The sequence below is a fragment of the Electrophorus electricus genome, chromosome 10 (genome assembly GCF_041902795.1).
Source record: "Electrophorus electricus isolate QZ-2024a chromosome 10, ASM4190279v1, whole genome shotgun sequence".
Classification (NCBI taxonomy): Eukaryota; Metazoa; Chordata; class Actinopteri; order Gymnotiformes; family Gymnotidae; genus Electrophorus; species Electrophorus electricus.
The window spans coordinates 20,486,095-20,509,325 of NC_137506.1; the positions used below are offsets into that span (position 1 = coordinate 20,486,095).

General features: G+C 39.5%; 5 protein-coding genes across 9 annotated transcripts; 2 read left to right on the forward strand and 3 right to left on the reverse strand.

Moving 5' to 3' along the window:
• Nucleotides 1-72: 72 nt before the first annotated feature.
• On the reverse strand, nt 73-11,847 carry asb2b (ankyrin repeat and SOCS box containing 2b). Of its 4 annotated transcripts, none has more exons than XM_081721165.1 (9): nt 11,658-11,847; nt 5,794-5,904; nt 5,332-5,504; nt 4,867-5,022; nt 4,432-4,677; nt 3,514-3,685; nt 1,982-2,588; nt 1,391-1,544; nt 73-1,244 (listed from the first exon to the last, which is right to left on the reverse strand). In XM_081721165.1, the coding sequence occupies exons 3-9, from the start codon at nt 5,489-5,491 to the stop codon at nt 1,054-1,056; spliced, it is 1,686 nt and encodes a 561-aa protein (XP_081577291.1). In that variant the 5' UTR covers nt 5,492-5,504; nt 5,794-5,904; nt 11,658-11,847; the 3' UTR covers nt 73-1,053. The 4 variants fall into 4 exon arrangements, with proteins under 4 accessions (XP_081577291.1, XP_026867398.2, XP_081577292.1 ...); XM_027011597.3 differs by lacking the exon at nt 11,658-11,847 and adding an exon at nt 7,033-7,147; XM_081721166.1 differs by lacking the exon at nt 11,658-11,847 and adding an exon at nt 6,687-6,703.
• ccdc197 (coiled-coil domain containing 197) lies at nt 8,170-13,240 on the forward strand. Its single transcript, XM_027011598.3, has 12 exons — nt 8,170-8,439; nt 8,596-8,653; nt 8,895-9,071; nt 9,252-9,409; nt 9,527-9,609; nt 9,781-9,953; nt 10,189-10,299; nt 10,495-10,611; nt 11,090-11,378; nt 12,492-12,575; nt 12,763-12,819; nt 12,914-13,240. Exons 1-9 carry the CDS (start codon nt 8,339-8,341, stop codon nt 11,291-11,293), a joined length of 1,182 nt encoding a protein of 393 aa, XP_026867399.2. The 5' UTR covers nt 8,170-8,338; the 3' UTR covers nt 11,294-11,378; nt 12,492-12,575; nt 12,763-12,819; nt 12,914-13,240.
• LOC113578391 (ubiquitin thioesterase OTUB2) lies at nt 12,318-13,613 on the forward strand. The gene is made up of 6 exons (XM_081721967.1): nt 12,318-12,344; nt 12,492-12,575; nt 12,701-12,819; nt 12,914-12,998; nt 13,174-13,293; nt 13,380-13,613. The coding sequence occupies exons 1-6, from the start codon at nt 12,318-12,320 to the stop codon at nt 13,611-13,613; spliced, it is 669 nt and encodes a 222-aa protein (XP_081578093.1).
• Nucleotides 13,614-13,663: 50 nt separating this feature from the next.
• ddx24 (DEAD (Asp-Glu-Ala-Asp) box helicase 24) lies at nt 13,664-19,490 on the reverse strand. The gene is made up of 8 exons (XM_027011594.3): nt 18,607-19,490; nt 17,534-18,001; nt 17,289-17,442; nt 16,370-16,882; nt 16,018-16,093; nt 14,423-14,611; nt 14,165-14,294; nt 13,664-14,059 (listed from the first exon to the last, which is right to left on the reverse strand). The coding sequence occupies exons 1-8, from the start codon at nt 19,424-19,426 to the stop codon at nt 13,821-13,823; spliced, it is 2,589 nt and encodes an 862-aa protein (XP_026867395.3). The 5' UTR covers nt 19,427-19,490; the 3' UTR covers nt 13,664-13,820.
• A 752-nt stretch (nt 19,491-20,242) lies between these two features.
• Nucleotides 20,243-22,929, reverse strand: serpina10b (serpin peptidase inhibitor, clade A (alpha-1 antiproteinase, antitrypsin), member 10b). Of its 2 annotated transcripts, XM_027011630.3 has the most exons (5): nt 22,875-22,929; nt 22,039-22,646; nt 21,572-21,845; nt 20,893-21,040; nt 20,243-20,706 (listed from the first exon to the last, which is right to left on the reverse strand). In XM_027011630.3, the coding sequence occupies exons 2-5, from the start codon at nt 22,628-22,630 to the stop codon at nt 20,518-20,520; spliced, it is 1,203 nt and encodes a 400-aa protein (XP_026867431.2). In that variant the 5' UTR covers nt 22,631-22,646; nt 22,875-22,929; the 3' UTR covers nt 20,243-20,517. The 2 variants fall into 2 exon arrangements, with proteins under 2 accessions (XP_026867431.2, XP_035388363.1); XM_035532470.2 differs by lacking the exon at nt 22,875-22,929 and having other exon boundaries at nt 22,039-22,831.
• Between the last annotated feature and the right edge of the window lie 302 nt (nt 22,930-23,231).

The window sequence follows — 23,231 nt, forward strand, 5'->3', positions numbered from 1 at the left end:
TTACTATGTTATTGCGCTAAGGGGTTTCATTACACCGTGTTTTGTATTCTGGGATTGTTTTAGAAGCTAAAATTAACGGTTAAAATTAACTTTATTGGTGATGAAATGACATAAATCACCGATATTTAAGCGTACGGATATTCTGCAGATAATTGGTGCCTGAGATATTCCACAATACAATTCAAATAATATCTGTGCAGTATATTTGTAAATACATTTTAAAAAATTCTGAAATACATTTATAAAAAGTCATAAATGTTATTTTATGCTACCTCAAATCATTTAGATAAAGCAAAACAGTATTTTAATTCCACTATTTTTTGTCACACTTTTAATACATTATTATATGCATATTTGGAAAGATCAACTACAGTCTGTTTGCCCATCAGTCTTGTGCATCTTCTGTTAAATTCATCTTATGGTTGGTTATTAAATAAAGCCAGAGTCTCTCAATAGAGTTTAACTTATCCTTGGTGTAAACAAAAAGGAAATAAAATTTTAAAAAAGCAAGAATGGTCACATTTCACAAGCACATTTCTGCAACCCTTTTTCTTGAACCCATTTCTCTTATTCCTATATACCATGCAATTTTGCATATATTACATAATTTTGGGTAAGTCACTAGAGTGACACACAGCTTCAGTCTACTGAGCAGCCATGTTCCGCAGTGTGATTAATGCATTTAGACAATTGTTTCTTTGGTTATAGTCTGGACAATGTTTTCCTGCAACTGTAAATATACGACTAATATTCTGCAAAATTAAAACCATCTTGTGTGGACTTACTGAATGATTCATTAGAGAAATACTAAAAAACTATCATCTTTCCTTTACATAAATATGCAAATGCACACAAAAAGCACAAAACCCCCCTAACAAAATAGTCAACAATGCTTAAACAAAAAGAAATTTACTGCACCAGAAGCAACATTCTTTAGAATTTCACGTGTGCTTATCTGTTTCACCACGGAATCCTTCCCTTGGCCTAACTTTTCCAGAATGGTGTGGAAACAGACACTGACACTGGAGATAAGAGAACACTTAAGTGGCCATGTCATCCTGCACTTTGATTTGGAGCTGGCCTGAGTTTTGCACCTAGGCATTCTCTGGTGTCTGTCTGGGACCAGTACAGGTAGTGGAGAAGTCTGCCTGGAAGTGGAAGAGTGTTGAGTAACAGCAGTCTCTGGGCACCAACCTGCTCACGAACCTTCAGTCTGCACAGGTGCATGAGAGGGCGAGGAGAAACTGTGGAGACACCAAACTTTAAGAACAGTCATAGTCCACCTCGATTCAGTTCAGACAGGTAAGAAAAATTCTTGGAAGTCATTTTGAATGGAACAGAAGCACATAAAAAAGCCAGAATTTTAAGAAACCAGAAGAGTTTTACTCACAAGCTTTTCCTTTAATGGCAACCCACTCTTGCTTGCCGTTTAAGCATTCAGTCACTCTGGAACACAATCGGACGTTCCCTGTATACTCCAGGAGCAGGCTGATCAGAGGTGCAGCCATATGACACACAGATGGGGAGGTGACCCATTCACAAAACTGAAGATAGAGATTTGGCACAAAAAGGCACAGGTACTTGGCACTGTCATAAACATTCAAATGTAAAAATACTCTTTAACATATGCTAGTTACTAAATTAACTCATTACTAAATTAACAAATTTTTAGCAGATTTTAATTTGCGAGGACATGCTAATCTCATTCAAGGTACTGGGTTTGCACAGTGCTTTTAGCAGTATTTGGTGTGATAATCCTCAAGATACATAATATGTTGTTAATGAGGATGAATTTAAACCATTTACATAATCTAAAATACATACTATTAAATAACAGCAATAACACTGTATTTGACAAAAAGCCTTCCTTGATTTGTTATGGAGATTGTATCTGGAGATAAAAATGTTAAAATATTAAAAAGGTATGCATTATCAAAATGGTCAAAAATAATTATTACCTACTACATTTCTGAGTCCCTACCTGTAGATCTCTGGAGGCTGAATCTGTGCAGCTTGTTTGTGATGGAACTGCATTTTCCATCTCCGAGTGTGTCCTCTGGCTTGTATCCCCTCTCACATTTTGAGAGATGGAGACAGTTTGCCTGGAGTCTGTATGGTCACACCTAAAACAATCCTGTGCCTGGCAGCCATTGTCCAGCAGATACCGTAAAAGTCCCTGATGATGTGTGCAAAACAGCACTCCTGGAAAATCTGTGGGATGAGCTGGTATGTGAACATTTACATCAGCACCATGTTCCACTAGTGAGGAAATAATCCTGAAGCTGCCCTGGCGCACTGCAACCAGCAGTGGGCTGAAAGGGTCCAGGTTTGGGTTGGCTCCAGCCCTAAGCAAGCTGTCCACAACTCCTGCGTTGCCCGCTGCAACGGCACAGTACAGAGCAGTGGTGCGGTGGTCATGAAACATGGCTGATCGCTCATGAGACAGCCTGGCATTGACGTCGCAGCCTATTTTGATCAAGAAGTTCACAACCTCTTCCTGGTTGAACTCAGCTGCCAGATGGAGGGGGGTGATGCCGCTTTGCCGTATTTTAACTCTACTAGTGACAGGTAGAAGCAAAGAGACAATCCTGGAGAAAAATAAGATAACCAAGCCACAATTAACACAAGCCTAGGTTCTGCCTTGAGATGAAACAGAACTCAGGTTAGGTGTGGACAAAGAGACCCAATGACAGTTAGATTTTAAAGATAATTTGGTGGCCATTTATTACACCAGCAACAAAATTTTAACTTTTTTGCCTAAAATAGATAGACCTTATACTACACTGATTTGGATGTTTTAGATTTTTTTTCTATCATGCATATTTTTTTAAGTGACAGCTCAATTAAGTTTTATATTAAGTATATATTACTTATTCATAAGGGATGTTACACTTAAAATATGCACAAACGTACTTCTAAAATGTACAATGTATAATAATTGCCTAGATTTGGAATCAGAAACACCCCAGTGTCCAGCAGTAGTCTGCCAGCACAGAGGTCATTCACTTTCCTTGGTACTGCTTTTCCATATTATGCATAATGGCATATGCGTATACTGAAACAAAAAGCTATGGGTAATACAAAAGTACAAAAAAAAAAAAAACTGGGAGGAAGCAAAATCATTGACCAGTGAAACTACCTCTTGTTTTACATCAGTTGGCAAACACGATGACTACTAGCAGCTGCAACTTAAGGAAAATGCTGTGACTGCATCACCTGCCACACAGCAGGCACTGTCAGTATAATGTTCTTTGTCATGTCATTTGTTTTTCTCACCCTCAACCTTCTTGGGTCCCTTGGCTGGAGGTCAAAATGTGAACCCAATATTGGGTCGTGTTACACTGTGAACACACAGCCGTCAGTGACGACAGCAGTTTCTACTACAGCTGTCTGGGCGGCCAGTGGTGTTCCCAGTCTTTAAAAGATGTAGACTCTGTACAGCGCGTGACTCTTGAAAGAAAAGTATCGCATCGCAGGTAATAGCTACTATACTGTCTCCATGATTCTGCTTACTCTCTTTGGCCATGCTGGGCAGCGATATGGAGAGGCAGGAGTCCAGTTTTGGAGGCTTTGTTGGCATCTGCATGGTGTCTAAGCAGAAGCTCTATCATGCCTCTTTGGCCATGCTTGCTGGCTTCACTCAGGGCAGTAGTCCCCTCACACGACTGCAGGTTCACACCAGCACCTTTAGAGATAGAAAGAACAAGAGCTGGTGATGTCAGGATGTTGCCTTTCATCTTTATTTACAGGGACACTTATCAAACACGGCAGAGAGGGGCTTAAAATATTTTGTTACAATTTCCATGATACAGTGCAAATGAACTGGGCTTTAAGTGACCTTTTGTCTCTTCGAGTTATTGTTAGTTGAAGTATGTATGCTATCAGGAGTTCTCCTCCATTAGTCAGGCCCTATCAGACTAGAGCAGATACTATAGCCTCTGCCTGATTACATATTCTTACAGTTATAGAATAGATAGACAGGGCATGGCAAGCTGACAAAATTAATCAGTCTCAAACTGTTGAATATATAAGTGTAGAATACAAAATTCTATTTACTTAAGTCATAGACATATGTAATTAAAAAAAACTTCTAAATAAAAAACTTCTATGATGTTGCAATTTGTTTTTACAAGACATAATTGGTCTATATATAAATGTAAAGTGAAAGTATGTTTAAAGTCTTAGACTCAAAGGTATATTTATTTATTATTTTTAGGCATATTATTCATGAATTACAATGAATTATTCGGTAAGATTAGTGAAACAAATATTAACACCATGTAATTACAAATGTGTGAAGTGAGAGCCACTGCTCCCAACACTACAGAACAACCAATGAATATGGCAGATTTCCCCTCCTGCACATGGGTGCCCATCATCTTATCAGGGATGGTGAAATGGCATGATTATTTCAGGCCTGTGATAGCACACCTTTACAGATGAGATAATCCATGATCGTTGTCCTCCCATGCCGTGCTGCCTCTAGGAGTGGGGTGATGCCATGAGCGTTGGGGGCGTCTATAGCAGCTCCAGCCTGAAGAAGGGTCTCGCAGAGCTCTGGGCTTCCATGTCTTACTGCTTCATGAAGGGCTGTCCAGCCCCGATAACACCGCTGGTTTACTGAACCTCCAAATGCCAAGATTACTCTCACTATGTCAATGCTCCCTTGTTGACAAGCTATAGGTAAATGTTACAAAATATATAACACATGTCTATATTGCACAATTCATTCAAACGCAATATATTTACCTTTCATAATAATAATGATTGACTTAATGAATATTTGTCCCTTTTTTCTCTCTTTCACATATATAAAAATAGTATGAAGTGCAGTATATGTAATGTGTAAAGTTATAGACACTGTACCTTTATACAGTGGTGTCTCTTTGTTTTTATTACTGATATCTGGGTCTGCTCCTGCCTCCAGAAGACACTTCACACACTCCAGGTGTTTTCTGTCAGTTGCAATTAGCAGAGCTGTCTGCTCTTGGAGCGTGCGCTTATCTACTGAAGTGGGTTTAACTGGATGGACGAAAAATCTCACACACACACACACACACACACACACACACACACACACACACACACACACATTCTTAGTTTCTTATTTTGCACTTTCACATTTTGCATAGCACAAATCAAATCATCTTCCAAGAGCACTCCAGTTTGCTCAGCTTGTTGAGTGAGTTTATCTTTCCAACTAATGTTCCACGGAAACAATTAAGGCAAAACTTCCTGCCCAGCATCCAGATGTACTTGCCTGCGCTAAGTGAACTTTGACAAACAAATCAACAGAAAAGACAACAAAATCTTTGGCATATATTCACTTACCTTTGAGTAGAGCTTTCATACAGTTAACATGACCACAGTGAGCTGCTTCGTGCAGAGCTGTCCAGTCTTCCATCGCTGAATTTGTTGGGATATATGTAGTAGTAGATGCTGCTAGTTCAGATACTCTCTGCACTTCACCGTTTCTAACTGCAGTTATCATGGGCTGTACATCCCTGCAAAGCAGATCACGTTTAATTAGTCTTTTGATGACATCAGGGAATTACACGTCTGAATTAATCAGAAATTCAGATTTGAGGTTCTCCGACCGACGGGAATACAAAGATTTTGATAATAATGACAATGAATGTAAAGCCAAAGGCATCATTTGTTCATAATTTATCGTGCACAAATAACTCTAAGGGTGACTGGAAGGATCTGAAGTGAATGCTCGGATTCTGCACAGCAAAAATCGATATCGATTATTAAACGTTCTTTCAAGAAAAGCCGTAACAAAGGACTCACTCTGAAGGGTTTGCAGTGACGTCGCCGGGGTTCCTACATCGCCGTCCACTGTCAAAACATTGGCGGTCACCACCGACAATCACGGACAACGCAGCGTTACTCCTCGTACCACTTGAATGAAACAACGAAAGATATTCCGCATAACTAAACCGTGTCATTGTAATAATTAGGGGGAAAGCGACAGCAATAGAGACGGAGCGACACAGAGAGCGTGAGGGAGACAGAACGCGCGCAGGCAGCAGACACGAGCTCAGCTGTTCGCTGTGGTAATTTTAGGTATTGACAAGTGGGGGAGGCCGTTGAGGATTACCATGTATGAGCAACAACTCGACAGCTCTTACGTTTTTTGTAGTAGCTTGGTTTAAATGTCGAGCTCTCCGAATGACATCGTTAAGTCGTATTGTTTTCTAATTTCTCTTTCTGTTTTCTCTTAATCTTCATGAACTGAATTAACACGAACTTTCAGGTTATAGGCGTTAAGTCCTATGTCCAGGCTTCGGACGAATTACCCTGCTAGTTAACGCTAGCTAGTTACGATAAACTGCAAGTCTAAGGAAAATATGATATCGCTTGACAATCTGCTATCGTTAAAGAAAAGAATTAAAAGTGTTTGTCATCTGTAACAACCCTCTTGATGGCTCAGTGAGTTGAATATAAAATGTTTCCAGCTATCCTTAGTTTATCATAATTAGACCAGAATAAATATCATGGCAAAACTGTCAATATATTCCATACAGTATGCTGGTTTGTATGCCTATGATTCTTCCGTGGACTTCCGTACAGTTGAATAGTAATTTAATCGAGAGAATAGCAGTCTTCCTCTGGAATTTAACTATGAAGGAAAACCTTAAACAGCCATAAACAGCATGTCCAGGACTAATGAGAAATCTTACATCAGTAGTCCACGTCGGAACACTTAAGGCTGTTTTACGCAGTTAAATGAATTCTGGAATCTACTCAGTCCTGAATCGCTGCAAATGGAATGCAAATTTCTTGCATATTTTAGTAGTACAGCAGCAAACACCATTACTACAGTGTAATATAGCCGACACATACACACCCTCACTTTATTCGTAGAGGCCACCTGATGACGGGACCGCTGCTGACTTCAAACTTGTATTAGCACTGAATATGTGTAAAAAAACAAAACAAAACAAAACACTCCTGTGCTGAAGTCAGCAGGGGTCCCGTCATCAGGTGGCCTCTACAAACATTTAAAAGCTACAACGTTAACCATACCCGTATGTTAGTTGTGATGTGACTCAACCACCCATGTCCTTGCACGTCAGTGAGGCATAAAGGATGTCTGAAGGAGTGCGCATGACAGATGAGCTACAGTCTGCAAAAATGGCTGTACATGTACAAAATGCACCAAGTGATAGTGATAGTTCCTCAATTGTTATTATGTTATTGCTAAACCTCAGTGAGCGTCATGCTGTTTCAGCCACCTCCAGCCAAACGTAATATTTGCAGAACCAGTGCAACTTGTTGCTAAATGCTACAACTCATTTTCCTTTTGAGCTGAGAGGTAGGCCTATCAGAGGGAAGAGCAAAAACAAGTAAACCGATGTATGATGCTTTACAAAATAAATAATTTTAAGAAATTCTGTACTCACTCTTTGCTCACCAAGTAAGGCTGCGTGAATGTGCATCCTAGGAACCCAGTTTCACTCCCTGAGTGAGCGGCCGTGGCCAGACTGACCTCACCGAGCTACAAATACCTTTTAAGGGGATACTGTGTGTCGTTTAGCGTAATTTGCCTCTGCAGCGCCGTGCACTTATGACAGTTCTTTGGAAAGGCATAGCAGATTAAATGGATACAGCGCATTGAAGAGAATAGACGTGGCTGTAGCAATGGGGCTGTTTTTGAAGTAAAAGATCAGGAAAATAAAGATATCAGTGAGTGAGGCAGTGAGTCTACTTAAGTAGGGCTTACATTTCACTACTGAGAAATTAGCTTACCACCAGACGTGTGTGTGTGTGTGTGTGTGTGTGTGTGTGTACATATATATATATATATATATATATATATATATATATATATATATATATATATATATGTACACACACACACACACACATACACACACAAATATATATATATATATATATATATATATATATATATATATATATATATATATGTGTGTGTGTGTGTGTGTGTGTGTGTGTGTGTGTGTGTGTGTGTGTGTGTGTGTGTGTGTGTGTGTGTGTGTTTAGTTAAAGCAGCTGTCCCACAGAGGTTAGCGCAAGGTAACATTTAAACTACACAGTCTTTAGCGGAAGAAAACGTTCCCGGGGTGTTGCTATGACAACAGAGAAACGATCTCAAAGCATTCCTTCCTGTCTTCTTTATGGTTTCCCGGGAACATAGCTACAACACAAGCTGAGGGAACACACAACCCGGAAAGACCTGAACCGCTCACTCTTGTGTACAGTCGTACAGGGAAACTAACAAATGTTTAGTTTGGGCTTCAAGGCCGCGAACATTTATTTTTACTAACTTAGCTAATATTCTTACTGAAAACAGAATACTTCACATAACATGGATATGCCTCTCCCTTTGAACATGGATGACCCGCGTTTACAATTGAAAGTGGAAAATAGACTAAAAAATATTTTTGTAACGCAATTAGAGGACGTCAGGTACGATTGCATACAGACTAATTACACTATGTAGATTAATTATTTAATTTAACAGTAGAATCGTGGCCACATACCGTATCTAACTGCAAGCTATGCGAGTAAAAATGATAGTAATGCATGTGGCTGACGCGTAATTGTCTTTACTTCTGACTCTAGTCTTCTTCATAAGAAAGAACACGATGAGAATGTCAGACACATTCCTGTCATAACAGAGGTATGTAGGCCTCTTTTTATGGGCTAGCTAACAAACAGGTTTTTGAATATACAGTATGTTATAATTGTCAGTCATGACTTCCTCATGCCACTCCTATCCTTCTTTGCGAATACGAATTTACGGATAACTTAGTTATATATTGAATATAGTTTTATATATAACGGCATTTACAGGAATTCTGTAGCCTATCTATTAGTGAAGGTATTCCTACAACCACTACTTCTGCTAATTAACTTTATAGTCTTCAAGTAGAGTATTGGATACAGGTGTCAACACACTTCAGAGGACTCTAGTGCTAAAGAAGCAGGTACATTTGGATGAAGTGAACAGGCAGTTAATGCAGAAAGAGCAGGAGTTCAAAGGCCACATGCAGGCCTTGGAACAAAAATGGTCACAGCTTCAACACAAACAGCAAGAAGTGAGTAAATTTAAACTAAAATGCAAAGAAAATTTTAGCCTGTGTTTCTAGGTTTTTAATCTATGTAAACCTCAAAACAATTTGAAACAATTAGACCTGTAAAAATTGGTCAAACCTGGGGCATTTGAGTCAGATAGACAGTGGTAATGCTATTTTAAAAGCAATCTGTCTCTCACTCAGACAAAAGATAAAGCAGCAAAATTTGAGAAGTTTGTGGAGGAAAATGAGGTGAAGCGATGCCGTGCCTTGAAGAAATACCAGGTGCAGAGAAAGCAGAATCAGCTGATGGAGAAAGATATCTCAGATCTCTCTGCACAACTAGAACAGCTTCAGATCAGGTATTCAGAAATCATCCACATCTGTAGCTCATTTCATTACTCTATAAAAAGCATCTTGTTACTGGTAGATTGAAAAAACATAAGAAGAATGAATGTTTCATTGCTTATTTTCCACAGGCATCAACGTCTAAAAGCAAGGGTAGATAAACATAAGATTTACGAAGACTATTTGATGAAGATTCTGGATTTACTTCCAGAGAGTAAGAGAACAATTCTAACATATGATGGGCTTTTCTAAATCTGCAGTTTGTGTTCACTGCACGTTGGAAACTTTTATAGACTAGCAATTTGCATTCAGATGTCATTTTTAAGACATGAATCCAGATGCTTCTTTTAATCATGGCGTTTACTTTGCTTGCCCACATGTCAAGAATATCTAGAATATGGGGCTGAATCCTTGGTGATGCCCATCATCAGACGCCATGAGACCCTGTCCATCACTCAGCAAGACTTGTTGCAGCGCCTGGCCAGCGTGACCAAAGAACTGGATGAAGGCCAACACAAACTGGACTCTCTCAAACAAGAGCACAACACAAGCAAACTGGTATGCAGCTGGCATGTGCATATCAAAGTAACATAATGGACTAGCTTGAATAAAGCATTGATATTTGATCATATATTAAAATTAGTTATGTCTACTGAGGACACAGTGAATGCAAATGCAGTGGCACTTATATCACTACTTGTCAGCCTTTGCCTACTACTTCTTTTAATGTAATATACCACATGAACATGGTAGTTTTATCTAAGATCCAGCTATACTTTATTTGTTAAAATAGATGACTAATAAAGAGTTATCAGAGCTGCAGACCCAATGGGATCAAATTGTAGAGAAGAATAAACAACTGGAGATGACCCAACACATTCACCAGGGCCGGTCCCGAGACAAGGTTTTTATAACTGCATTTCTGACATTCAGCTTAACAAATCTTTTACAACACTCTCTACCACTGATAATACTGCTTTACAGGTAAGTGCTGCTGGACAACAACATTATGTAGGCAAGTTGTTGATATGATGCCTCCCCTCTTTAAAAAGATGTCATGTTCATGTGTCCTGGTGCTTTGCTAATCTTTGGTGGTTAGGCTGAGGAGACGGGGAGTCTTGTGATAGCTGTGAAACATCTCGGGCAGCAGTGCTACCTGCAACACTATGGACCTTTGGAAGATATGGACATGCTGGTTATGATGGATATGATAAAGGTAAATAAGCACCTGCTCATGGAGTTAAAATCAAAAAGATATGTTATAGGTATGCCATGAACTGTGGCAAAAATGCATTGATGGCTAATTGCTGTTGTACTGGCTTCAGTTACCTGCGCTCCTATTACTAAGTTTTATTGGTGGTTGACATGACGTTTGTGTAATATGCTGCAATAGAAAACATTCTTTGCTGTATTAGGCCAATCCATTAGATGGAAAAAAGTAGAACAAACGATGGAGAATACTATATTGCTGTATTATTGCTAAAATAGAATAATTTGGAGTTTATAGGTTTCAGAAATTAGTTCTGCTGTATTATTTTATGTTCTGTGCAAGAGTATGTGATTTTTAAATCTTATTTTAAAAGCGTACACCAAAAAGTCAACATTTTAGTTTCTTTTTTGAAAAAGAAAATTGGATTATTCCATTTAGCATTGTTTTATCGATCGTGGCTTTTTCCTTTAATAATTTCCTGCAGGAGTTCATTGTGGAGAAGGTAGATATGGAGAGAAGGGCACTGCGGCTGACAGCCTCAGGCTCTGAGATGATGAAGGGCAGTGCCAATAGGAGAAGAGAAGGATCTGAGGTGGCCAGAAATGCCTCCAGTAAAGTCCACCTGAAGAGCACCAGCAAGGCTAGTGGGAAAAGTGACTCGCTCAGCTCTTCCAAGACAATGCAATGAGACATGGGAATGCTATTGTAAAAATAAAGCTGGTGGAAAATGAAACTGCCCATTTTAACAGAATATTCCTATATTGAATGCAAAGGTAATTTAACTTCTAAACAAATTGCTGTTACCTCCCCCCTTCTGTAGTGTTTTATATTTTATATTTTATATTTTAATGTACATTTAAATTTGCGATTGCATTTAATTTGGCCCATCACCGGCCGGAGTGCGATATCGAAAGTAATATTTCTTTCAAAATTATTAAAGTTTAAAGGCACATTCTGACTGAACATCCAGAAATACAATATTATTCACTCGTATTGTTAAAGAGATCTCACAAAATAGAGAATGTAGCTTATATCTTAAGGCTGTCACTCACCCTGACGCTGTCTCTTTAAACCGTGTTGTTCCGGTATCTGAAGTCTTAATAGGGCCAAATATTGCAGAATGTTGCTCGCTTCTCTTCAAACTAAATACGTTTTAAATTGCGTGGAAGAAGCTTCGAATGCTGTGTTTGGGACGACCTTTACTCACATCTCGTCCTGTGTTTCTTGAACACCATAAATACGGTAAAAAAACAACAAAACAACAACAACGATTATATCGTTTTACCAACAATATGTACACAGCGTATTATTTCACAGACGCTATTTCAATGATTTATTTGTGTTATTTTAATAACACAAATTTGCTGTTAAGGTAGATACATGGTTATTCCGAAATTGTATTTATTTGCATATCATATCTTCACTAGCTACTTTTGCTAATTAGAAACATCTTGTAGCCTACCTATACCCACTGGCTACTTTATTAGGTACATCCATCTGATCGTTACATTTTCTAAGTGTACAATTGCAGAACAGCCTATTCCAGAGCACAAGATCGCTGCTAACCAGAAACTGCTTAGGCAGCAAACCAACAACAAAGTATCAACACTGACATGGCAGTGGTGTGTTGTGCTAGAAAAAACCCAGCAGCGTACACGACCAAGTGTTACTGCTGTGTTGAGAATCCAGCCAGAAACCGTCAGAAGCGATCAATGTATTCTTACAAGGTGTTCCTTATGGTGGCGTTTATAATATAGTGTCTAGAGAACGCAGAATGGATTTAGCTTGATGAGATCAAGACTTATAATAATGATCACCAAATTATCAACACGATCTTTTAAGTTGATGGCTCCCTGTGTCAATGGCTTGTGCACCCATTATTTCAGATGGATGAGTCCAAATTAATTTCACCCAAAGAGTCTATTTCAGCTCAGTTCTTGGAAGAGACAGGAGCTCCTAACAAATTTCAGGTAAGACGTCCCTTAAATACAGTGTGTTTGTAGAGTTTGTAGAGCAAAAAAACTGAATGGAAAACAATGATTAAAAAGAATGGTAGTTTCATGTCAACCAAATCGCTTTACTTTCTTTCATGTAGGACAATTGCCATGAGTTTGAATGTATTCGCAGAGTAAAAGGAGATGGGAATTGCTTTTACAGGGCCCTGTGCTTCCAACTTCTAGAATCACTGCTGAGTAATGAAAGTGATATGCAAAGGTACACAAGTATTCAGCAGTTACCCTTGTATTTTGCTCTAGAAACAACTGTTTAACCAGCTCACTGTGTCTGTGAAATGTACTCTTTTTGTCAGATTTAAGGACAAACTGATAAGAGGTCAACAAGAGCTGTTAACTGCAGGGTTTGATGAAAGTACCTTTAAGGATTTCCTTAGTACTGTAAGTACAATAGTGCAACTTCATGTACATGGTCATGGTTAAACATTGTGACATGCATAAACCAGAAACTACAGCATGAACCAAAAACTGATATTGTTCCAAGTTTCTCAGTGTATTGGATCAACTTGAAGCAGATGGCTGTGAAGAGACTCTTCTGGGGCTCTTTAATGATCAGGCTACCTCAGACAGCATGGTGAGGTACCTGAGGCTCTTCACCTCAGCACACCTGCAGAACCACGCTGATTTCTTCCAACACTTTGTGGAGGCCCCCAATTTAAAAGTTTACTGTACTCAGGTTGGCTGTTTACATTATGCCTACTGCAGCAATTAGGTGAGCTTCATGTTTTCATGTGTTAACAAGTAGCCCCTGTGATTTCTCAGGAAGTCGAAGCCATGGGCATGGAGAGTGACCATGTAGAGATTCTGGCTCTGTCTCAAGCACTGGACATTAGTCTATGTATTATATCTGTGGAGGGCAGTGATGGTCATCTTGTATACCACAACATCACAGGAGGATCCAGCTCTTCCCTGTACCTTCTCTACAAGACATTTCACTATGACATTCTCTACAAGCATCGAGATAACCAACAGCCGAGCTTTCAAGAGGATTTTTAACACTGCTGACTGAAAGACAATGATCAGTCGACAGTTTTACCAAGAGACTGTTGTTGCAAAAAAGTACTTTTAATTTTGAGTACAATTACAATGTGTGTTTTGTTCAGAAATTTCACATTGATCTCATCTGTAACCATAATTAATTTCCATGTGATATTCTGAAAGTCCATTATATCATTCTCTTCTAAAACAGCACTACGGCTGATGCTATTGATTCCTTTTCTGCTTCTGTTGCTGTTCGCTTTTATGTTTTTGTTTGCACACACTGATGAGTGCCGTTTCATTGGCCAGGGGCATCTGGGGAAGCTGCAGCTTGCCCATCTGAGTAGGGTATTTAGTCTTCATATGGGCTTTGAAGACAGGCTGAGAGAACAGCTGCTTCAGCTGTTTTTTCAGAGCCTTCATTAGCTTCTGATGCTCCCTTTCATCCTCATCTCTGCCACCTCCTGCAACACACAAGTCAAACACCTCTTTATTGCAAGGAACTCTTCTATCCAAATTCAATATAGTGCTACTGTCCTACAGTAGTTTTATAACTGAGCATGACTAACCCAAAAGCAAGTCATCATCCAGGTCTATATCCATTTCTTCTGCTGCTTGCCTGAACCAAGAATTGTGTTGTTTCTGCCGACTGTTGTGGTATTCCATTTTCTCTATTTTCCTGGCCACATCAACACGTTCCTGTACAAAATGGTCAGTGAGCACACAACTGAGCCATTAGAATAACAATGAGATTAGGCAGACAGTTCTTGGTATGAAACCTGAACAAGACTGGATTTTTGTTATTACATTTACAATACGTGTCATACCTTAATGGCTGCCATGCATTTGTTCTGAACAGGAAACAAGGGAAGGTCCTCATCCTTCCCCAGTGTCCTGTAGATCTTCTTGTAGTTCATCATATCATCTGGCCCAATCAGGAGCAGGCTGAGGCCTTCTTTGGCAGCGCGAGCTGTACGCCCACTGCGATGCACATATGTCTCAGATGTCCTTGGGACCTTTTCCAAAATTTAAAACATGAATATGGCACAACCTTTCACTTCAAATGATCAAATCACTTAACATCTACAGTCGTGGCCAAAAGTTTTGAGAATGACAATTTGTTTTCACAATGTTTAATGCCTCAGTTTTTCTTAGCTCCTTTTGTGAGATGTTTATATCGTAAAGTGAAGTGTAATTATAAGCATTTCATGAGTTTTTTTTTTATTGACAAATACATTCAGTTTAAGCAGACTTAATATTTACAGTATTGATCCTTTATTTAAAAAAAAAAAATTTCTGTGATTCGCCTTGGCATGCAGGATGATCTCTTCTGGGCAAAATCCTGAGTGATGGCAACCCATTCTTGCCTAATCAGTGCTTTGGGTTGATCAGTTTCTCTATTTTTGTTTGTTCACCCTCTTTTGGAGGATTGACCCCAGCTTCTCAATGGGCTTGAGATCTGGGGGTTTCCTGGCCATGGACCCAAAATTTCAATGTTTTGTTCACCGAGCCACTTGGTTATCACTTTTGCCTTGTGAAATGGTGCTCCATCAATTGCTCCTGGATTGTTGGGAGAAGTTGCTCTTGGAGGATATTCTGATACCTTTCCTTATTCATGGCAGTCTTATGGCAAACTTTGAACAAACCCAATCCCTTGGATGAGAAGCAACCCCACAACTGAATGGTCTTTGGATGTCTCACTGTTGGCATTACACAGGACTCATGGTAGCGCTCACCTTTTCTTCTCAGGAGTTGTCCAGATGTCCAAAACAGTCTGAAGGGGGGTTCATCATAGAAAATAACTTTACCCAAGTCCTCTGCAGTCCAATCCCTATACTTCCTGCAGAATGTCAGTCGGTCCTTGATGTTTTTCTTGGAGAGAAGTGGCTTCTTTGCTGCCCTTCTTGACACCATGCCATCCTCCAAAAGCCTTTGCCTCACTGAGCGTGCAGATGAACTCACAGCTGCTCTCTGCCATTCCTGAGCAAACTCTGCAATGGTGGTGACCCGAGCCCATAGCTACATCCTCTTTAGGAGACGGTCCTGACACTTGCTTGACTTTCTTGGGCACCCTTCTTCACTGCAATTGAACCTCTCTCCTTGAAGTTCTTGATGATTTGAAAAATGGTTGATTAGCTGCCTTGTCCTCATTAACATTTTCTCCTGAGCTAACGAGAAGATCGCTGAAATTATGTTAGCAGGCCATTTTGTGGCAGGACCAAAATACAGTAGCTGGAATGCAGTCATTTTTGTCAATTTTCATGGCAAGAAATGACTTTGCAATTAATTGCAATTCCTCTGATCACTCTTCACAATCTAGAGTTAATGCAAATTGCCACCATAAAATTGAAGCAGCAAACTTTGTAAAAACCAAAATTTGTGCTCAAAAGTTTGGTCACGACTGTATTTGATATGACATTACCTGATAGTGGATGACATGCTGAACATTTGGAATGTCAAGTCCTCGGGCAGCAACATCCGTGGTGAGGAGGACACAACTGTTTGAAATGAGAACATCTAAATGAGAACATTAATTTAGCCAAAATCCAAGCCAGGAGTTGCACGCAAACTCAAGAATTTCATCCTTTTTAGAATTTTGAATCTAAACAATGTTAAGTTATTCACTAAAATAATCAGTATCAAAACCATTCTGTCAGCCATAATAAATCAGTCGCCTGTGTTTCAGTTGCCTGAAAATACCAAACATGAGCGAAAGGTCATTGGACAGGACTGGTAAAATGGGAAACTTGGACATCTTATTGTTTTTCTTTTACCTTTCTCTTTCTGCAAATCTCTCTAGATTTTTCAGACGCTGTTTCTGGTGCATATTAGCATGCAGTGGCAGTGGGTTGCAATCCAAAATATTCAGCAGTGAGCTGAGCCTCTTTATGCAGTCAATGCTGTTGGCAAACACCATAGTACGCCCAGGGTACTGCAGCAGGAAGTAGTAGAGGTAATAATCTTTCTCATCCTTCTCGCAGTGGATCTTGGTCTCGGTCAATGTCTCCACCGTGGCCTCCTTGCGGGTGAGGTCGATGACTTTGGGCTTGCCCTTGATTCCCACTTTCTCCATGAGGAGCTCCAGCTTGCTGCGCGTCTCCTGCGTCTGCCTTTTTTTACGCAGGAGACGGGCAGGCATGCTGTGGACCATGGTCAGCGTGGCGGAGAACACGAAGGTCTGCCTCTTTGGGTTGAAGTGCGATGTGTTGAGAAGTTCCAGCAGGTTCTCAAGCTCAGCAAAATGGCCTTTCTCCACCATGCGGTCAGCTTCGTCAATGACTAGACACCTGAGGAGGTCAATCTGCACATTGTAATGGCTGCTGTCTGCATATTTACTAATTAATGCAAAACAGGACCTAGAGGCCTAACAGAAACAGGACAAACATACTGAAAATTCCATATTAACTAAAGAATAAACTATTTTTTGATGGTAAAATAAACAAATCAAAATGCCATTGACTATGTCTATAACTTGTGATCCATGTGAAAAAAACACTTTAATGCAGAAGTATTTAACCATAGACCTCAAATCCAATTTCCAGTGTTGGATTTTGTAGTTAACTGAACAGCTGACCTAACTGGCCACTTTGTCATTATCTCACCCCTCAGCAAAGGGAGAGTAGAAATTCTGTAGCACCTGGAGCTCAAGGACCAGGATATGAATACCTCTGCTTTAGCACCTTGCAGCATTACCTGAGCTGCCTCAGGTTCCGCAGATGAGGGTGCTTCTCCTGAATCATCTCCCACAGACGCCCCGGTGTTGCTATGACTATTTCCGGCCGGCGCTTCAACATCCTGTGTTGCTTCTGTGGTGCCATGCCGCCCACAAGAATAGCAGTTCTTACACCTGTTCAAACATTTTCTCATCAGCACAGATCTCAGGTATCAAACAAACCACTGTTGTCAAGCATGTTAAACAGCACATTGATGTTACAGACCTGTGAACTGTGCCACAGCATCAATATGATGCTTGACTTGAACTGCTAACTCTCTGGTAGGGGTCAGAACTAGGCCAAGCAACGGCTGTTTCTCACTGTCTTGCTTCCCAGTTGTTTTAAAGTCCACTCCTTGGCTTTCACTTTCCTCTGCACTTGGCACACCATCACCCTGACTTTGATCAGCATCAGAGAAACCATCGTCATTGGTGTTCTCCTCATCCACATTTTGACTGTCCGCACTGCCCCCCCCATCGTCCATTTTTTCATTCTTATGCGCACTGAAGTCTTTTGCCCGGTTGCCTCTGTCAGCTGTCTCCCCACATGTTCCATCAGGCAAATAAATGCTCTCCACTTGCATCACAGAATCAGGTTTTCCACCTGCGTCTGCAATCTTGCAGTCAAGGCTTTTTTTCCACTCCAATATGGTGTGAATCATTGGAATTCCAAAAGACAAAGTCTTCCCACTTCCTGCAGAGCAAAGACATAGGGCTTCACATGAAATCGCATTCAAAATGATTCAGTGTTATTAAAATGTATTCAGTAAAAAAAAAAAGAAAAAGTCTTGATGTATAATAGATAATCATAATGAACACAGTTGAAGGTTGAGAAATGGGGACAGGACGGGACAAGGTTTCAGCAAGATTTGTATCATCAGTATGCGCCTCACAGTTAACCCATTAAAAGCAGAAAAAGAAGATCTATTAAATGTAAGAAATACAGTGCATTTCCTAAGTAAATGAATAGTAAAGATTACTTTGCTGTATTCCAGAACATTGCAGAATTTGAAATGGAACACTGAATATGAGGTTTAAGGGAACAATGTTATCTTTCACATGAGTATATTTAATCTATATACTGGGTAAACCATATTGGAATAACAGCCCTTTTTATATACATTATACAGTCACTGCTTTATTTCAAAATCAACTGTGCTGAAAGACAGAAGCAAAATAACATATGGTGTGATTTTACAATTTACCTATTATGGACTGCGCTGTAGGTATGATTTGGGCTGCAGAAACATTTTGAAAAAAACAACAACAAAAAGCTACAAATCCCAGAGATCACTTTACCTGTCTCTGCTGCACCCAGAATATCCAAGTGGTCTCGAATAGCAGGAGGAAGAGCAAGAGCTTGAATTGGAGTGGGTGCAGAAAATCCAAGTTTACTTAGTGCCTTCAAAACAGGGTCAGGTACAAACAGGTCTTTCCATGCTGACACATCTGTGTCCTGGCCTTCTGAGGTTGAAAGGGCCGCATCCGTCCAGTTCTTTGGTTTCCTTTTAGCCTTATGAACAGGGCCTAAATGGGCAGCAGCCTCTGTTTGTTTTGCAGCTGATTTCTGTTTCATCATCTTCTTACTGTTTGTTTTCAAAGTCTGCTCCTCTGTAACCTTAGTGCATCCTCCAGAATCTTGTAGTGTCTGATCCTCTTTCACTCCAAGCAAAGATGCCGAAGCTTCTAAGGTGCCCTGACATTCTACACTCTCATCTTTGTTCAGGTTTATTGTCTTAGCATCACTCCTATGTTTCTTTTTCTTTTTCTGCTTTTTAGCTGGTTTCTCCACATCAACCACTTGTTCAGCATCACCACCTGATGACAGCTCTGCAGCTTCCAGTGTGTCCACAAAGGTCTCCTCATCGTCTGTTTCACTGGCTTTTCTCTTATTCTTTGTGTTTTTCCCTGTCGTTTCCTGTAACAACTGGGACATATTGGCTGCCTTTTGAGATTCAATCAGGGAATAATCTATTAGTTCTTCAAAACACACTACTTCTCCCATGGCCTCATCAGCAAACATGCTGGGATCTATCTTCACGGCCTTCCATTTGCCCTTTACCAGGATCCCTCTTCTAGAAGATCCAAGGCGCTTCCTTGAAACCGATTTTTTGGTCATCTTTCCCTCTGCAAGAAACAGTACTGTTATATTAAGCTACATGAACTTAATGAACTCGATTTGTAGCAGCTACCTATACGTAACCTTTGAGATACATTCTTCTTCACTATTACTGCAAACTTTTATACACGTGACTACGGCACACTATTTCGAACAGTAGCTAGCTGGCTATCCTAGGTTAGCATAGGCAATCTGCTTGCTAGTATTGAGCTAGCTAGCTAGTTAGGATGTGCCATCAGCATAACATTGGAACATTTTCAGAAAAAAAGTATTAAACCAAATAACTATTTACTAAGTTATTTTGTGTTTGTTTGTGTGCGTCACCAAAACACAAGAATAATCTAATATAACAGTCACAACTCACATCTATCTCACCGAGACTAGCTAACCTAGCTAAATTGAGAGATTAATGCTAGCCTTTATACTAGCTAGGCAGTTAAAATACATCAAATTAGTTCGCCGTCATAAACAGTTAACGACTCGTTGTTTTTTAATATCGTACACGCACACACAATCCATACTCACAGTAATCGAACCTTTAAGAAGCTATAAGTAACTGAAACTATCCCCTATACACATGTACCCCACGAGGGCGCAGCCATTACTGTGACGACGTACACGGTTGGCAGTTTGGTCTAACCAGCTCCTCTTATTCATATTAAAAAAACCCCAGTTATCCGTCTGCAAAAACCTGACTTCATTGTGACAGCAATGCGCCAATCCATTGCGTTAAATTTGCCAGAATGTTTTAGAGGCAAATACACTTGCGAATTGGGTTTTAAAGTTTAGCAAAAAATATGAGTTTTGATCATGGAGAACACTTGAGCATGCCATTTTATTTCATTTTTTTTTTTAATGCATGCGAAAATCCATTGTCTGTACACACCTTGTTGCTTAAACTGCAGATTCATACATATACATACAGAAAATCACAATATCAAATAATACTACATAAAACAATTATATAATGAAAGGTCATAATATATAATATAATAGATGACCATTATTTAATAAAATTATTATTATTTTCACTCAGAAGACAGAGGTCAACATGGGCAAATCATTTTCCATCACACAGAGGCTGATTCATTTCATTTAGTGGGATCTATCACCCTACCCATAAACAAAAGACTCTCAGTTTTTTCATGATATATCAAAAAGAAGAAAGGCCTGTCCACAAAAAAGGTGTGTGGCATAGAGTAACCCATAATTCCAACACTTGTCGCTGCTGCAGCTATGGTGCCTCTCTCATCCACCTTGATCAGTGCTTTGTGCAGAACCTGCTCACAAATCAAGAATCAACATGTGAATCAAGCTTGCTTTCAAGATCTCTTGTTCACCAACGTCATAGTCTTGCTTGCGCTCATTATTTTTAAACTAACCCCAAATAAACATAATGTTAACTGTGTTTCACTACTTTCTTGTACTGACAACTCCTTATATTACAGGTGAAAATGTACACTCACCTGGGAGACTTTCAGACCAACCTCTTGGCTTATGCCTGTCAGGTTGGCTGTATTTTTGAAGACATTTTCAATACCCAAGGCCGGGAGAATCTTATGCATGGAGTATGAGTGTTCCATCTTGAATTTGGGCAGGTGTACCTCCACTTTTCTAGGAATATTAAAGAGAACAAACGAAAGAGTAGGATATTAAAATACAAAAGTGCCTTGTTTTGACATCAATATACACCCACCAGCCACTTTATTAGGACTTCTGTACACCTGCTCATTCACATTGTTCTGCTACAACAGCAGATGACCACATCAAGTTTCATTCTTGTCAACCAAAAAAAGGAATCTGAGACTACTTTAGGCATAGATTCACTCGAAGTAGACAAATCCTGATTGGAAAAACAGTGCATGGGCCGATTTCTGCTGTGACATAGATGTCAGGCTCAGAATTTGGCATAAACATTTCTATTAAAGTGAACATTGTTCTGAGAGCATAAGGAGTCATAAGACAGTATTACTACGGGATTTCTAATAAAGTGAACAGTGGGTATATATTCCAGTCTCTTATTTCAGTTTGATATTTCATATAGAATAGGATATATTTAATACATGTAATAACTTATGAGCTATTAGGTTAAAGGTGCAAAAACAAATAAATATAACAAGAAAACATATTACCCTTGAAACCTACATTTTTTCCATATTCTTGATCCAGCTCTGAACTCTAGCAGCATTTATCTCATCATCTATTATGCTGTAATCAGTATGGCTGTCCGGTAGAACAATGAGCAGAGATGCACCTCCCCGATAAGGCAGACGCAACACCTTTGCTCCAAGTTCATCATCAGTGGCAATGTAGAACTTATCTATAATGAGCATCATGGGAACTTGGACAATGTTGTACTTGTCCACATAAAAGCGACTGCTACGAGTCTGGTTAGGGTCAAAAGGATGCTCCCAAGCACCTAGATATTAAAAGGAATTTTCATTTAGATACATATTCCATATGAACACAGAATAAGTTCAGACATATTTAACATTTTTTGCACTTTAAGAGCAAACTCTGTATTTCAATGTCAAGTCAATTCCAGGTAAGCCATGAAAAAACATCATTTGATATAACAAGGGTGTTCTAGATTAAACATGCAAGATACTCACCCTGAAAGAAAATAGTACTGGTCAGCATCATTTGAGTCAGTGGATCAATGCTAGTCACCAACTCCTTTACTTTATCCCCAGTCTTCTTCCTCACATGCTTATTAATGGTCTCCTTACTGATTTCTGTCTGCCTAAAGTCCACATTCTCAATGTCAGCATCAAAGTATTTCATGATCTGATCACTAAACTCCCATTCTACCTGGAAATGCTGGTCCACAAAGAGTGCTATTCCCTGTTCTAGCTGTAGTGCTCTGTTCTGGGTGATGTTGCCCTGGAGGTGACTGAAGAGCTGGGCAATGAGCTCAGGCTGCTCATTTTGTGCCAGTGTGTCCACAATCAGCCCCGACAAGATCTGGCTGAGAGTTGAGCCCTTGGCACCCAGAGACAAGGCAGCGAATGCTGTGGAAATACTCAATGGTGAGAAGAAGATGTTGTCATCATGGCGACTTGAAATCTTTCTGTAAAGGTTCAAGGCAAAGTCAGTGTTTTTAAAGGCCAGATCAGTGATGTTTGGAGCTTGGAGGTCCTGAGCTTGAATGGCAGATTTGAAGGTGGAAGCATATATCAGAAAGAAGAGCACTCTGAACTCCATTATAAGGTCTTAATTTCTGTTTGATCAGAAGAGATAAAATGCAAATTAAACTCTCCGTATCAATATTACTACCATGAAACAAATCCCTTATAAAAATGTAAATAAGGCGATTAACTCAGCAAAAACTTTTAAAAATCCAAGAAACCCATAATACATGCTGAATGATCAGGTTTAACAGTATGTTCTGCCAGAGAAAAACATTGTATTTGTAACATGTAGATAGCTTTGTTGCATTTTAACTTACCAACAGATGCCAAGTAAAGAAAAAAGTACTGACTGCCTTGTTCCCTATATTTGGAGAGGCAAAGTGCAAGTGTACACTGTGGATTATCTATTAACAGTTGGATGTGCAAACTAAACTTGTGTTCAACCAAATTATTTCAAAGCAAATCTAGTGGAATGACTTGACTTGCTATCACTCTAAAACACACAAATGGTGAAGTATATATATATATATATATATATATAGTCTTACTGGGGGGAAAAAGGTCTCATAACCATCAAAACAGGAGGTGACACTAATATGGATTTCTTTTTAATAAACATTAGAAGGAAGGGATTTGAAGGGATTTTTTTTTTTATTTTAAGTCTTTAAAAAAAA

Coding starts and splice junctions, on each gene's coding strand:
- asb2b (XM_027011596.3), bottom strand. CDS start 5,951: ATGACACGGTTTAGTTATGCGGAATATCTTTCGTTGTTTCATTCAAGT. Junction 5,505..5,793: donor GTCACTGCAAACCCTTCAGA/GTGAGTCCTTTG, acceptor TCTGCTTTGCAG/GGATGTACAGCCCATGATAA. Junction 4,678..4,866: donor AGAGACACCACTGTATAAAG/GTACAGTGTCTA, acceptor ATTTACCTATAG/CTTGTCAACAAGGGAGCATT.
- ccdc197 (XM_027011598.3), top strand. CDS start 8,339: ATGGATATGCCTCTCCCTTTGAACATGGATGACCCGCGTTTACAATTG. Junction 8,440..8,595: donor ACGCAATTAGAGGACGTCAG/GTACGATTGCAT, acceptor TTCTGACTCTAG/TCTTCTTCATAAGAAAGAAC. Junction 9,072..9,251: donor TTCAACACAAACAGCAAGAA/GTGAGTAAATTT, acceptor TCTCTCACTCAG/ACAAAAGATAAAGCAGCAAA.
- LOC113578391 (XM_081721967.1), top strand. CDS start 12,318: ATGTATTCTTACAAGGTGTTCCTTATG. Junction 12,820..12,913: donor AATGAAAGTGATATGCAAAG/GTACACAAGTAT, acceptor TCTTTTTGTCAG/ATTTAAGGACAAACTGATAA. Junction 12,999..13,173: donor TTAAGGATTTCCTTAGTACT/GTAAGTACAATA, acceptor TTTAATGATCAG/GCTACCTCAGACAGCATGGT.
- ddx24 (XM_027011594.3), bottom strand. CDS start 19,426: ATGACCAAAAAATCGGTTTCAAGGAAGCGCCTTGGATCTTCTAGAAGA. Junction 18,002..18,606: donor TCTGGGTGCAGCAGAGACAG/GTAAAGTGATCT, acceptor TTTGCTCTGCAG/GAAGTGGGAAGACTTTGTCT. Junction 16,883..17,288: donor CGGAACCTGAGGCAGCTCAG/GTAATGCTGCAA, acceptor TGACCTCCTCAG/GTGTCTAGTCATTGACGAAG.
- serpina10b (XM_027011630.3), bottom strand. CDS start 22,630: ATGGAGTTCAGAGTGCTCTTCTTTCTGATATATGCTTCCACCTTCAAA. Junction 21,846..22,038: donor CAGTACTATTTTCTTTCAGG/GTGAGTATCTTG, acceptor TTTAATATCTAG/GTGCTTGGGAGCATCCTTTT. Junction 21,041..21,571: donor ATCAAGAATATGGAAAAAAT/GTAGGTTTCAAG, acceptor TAATATTCCTAG/AAAAGTGGAGGTACACCTGC.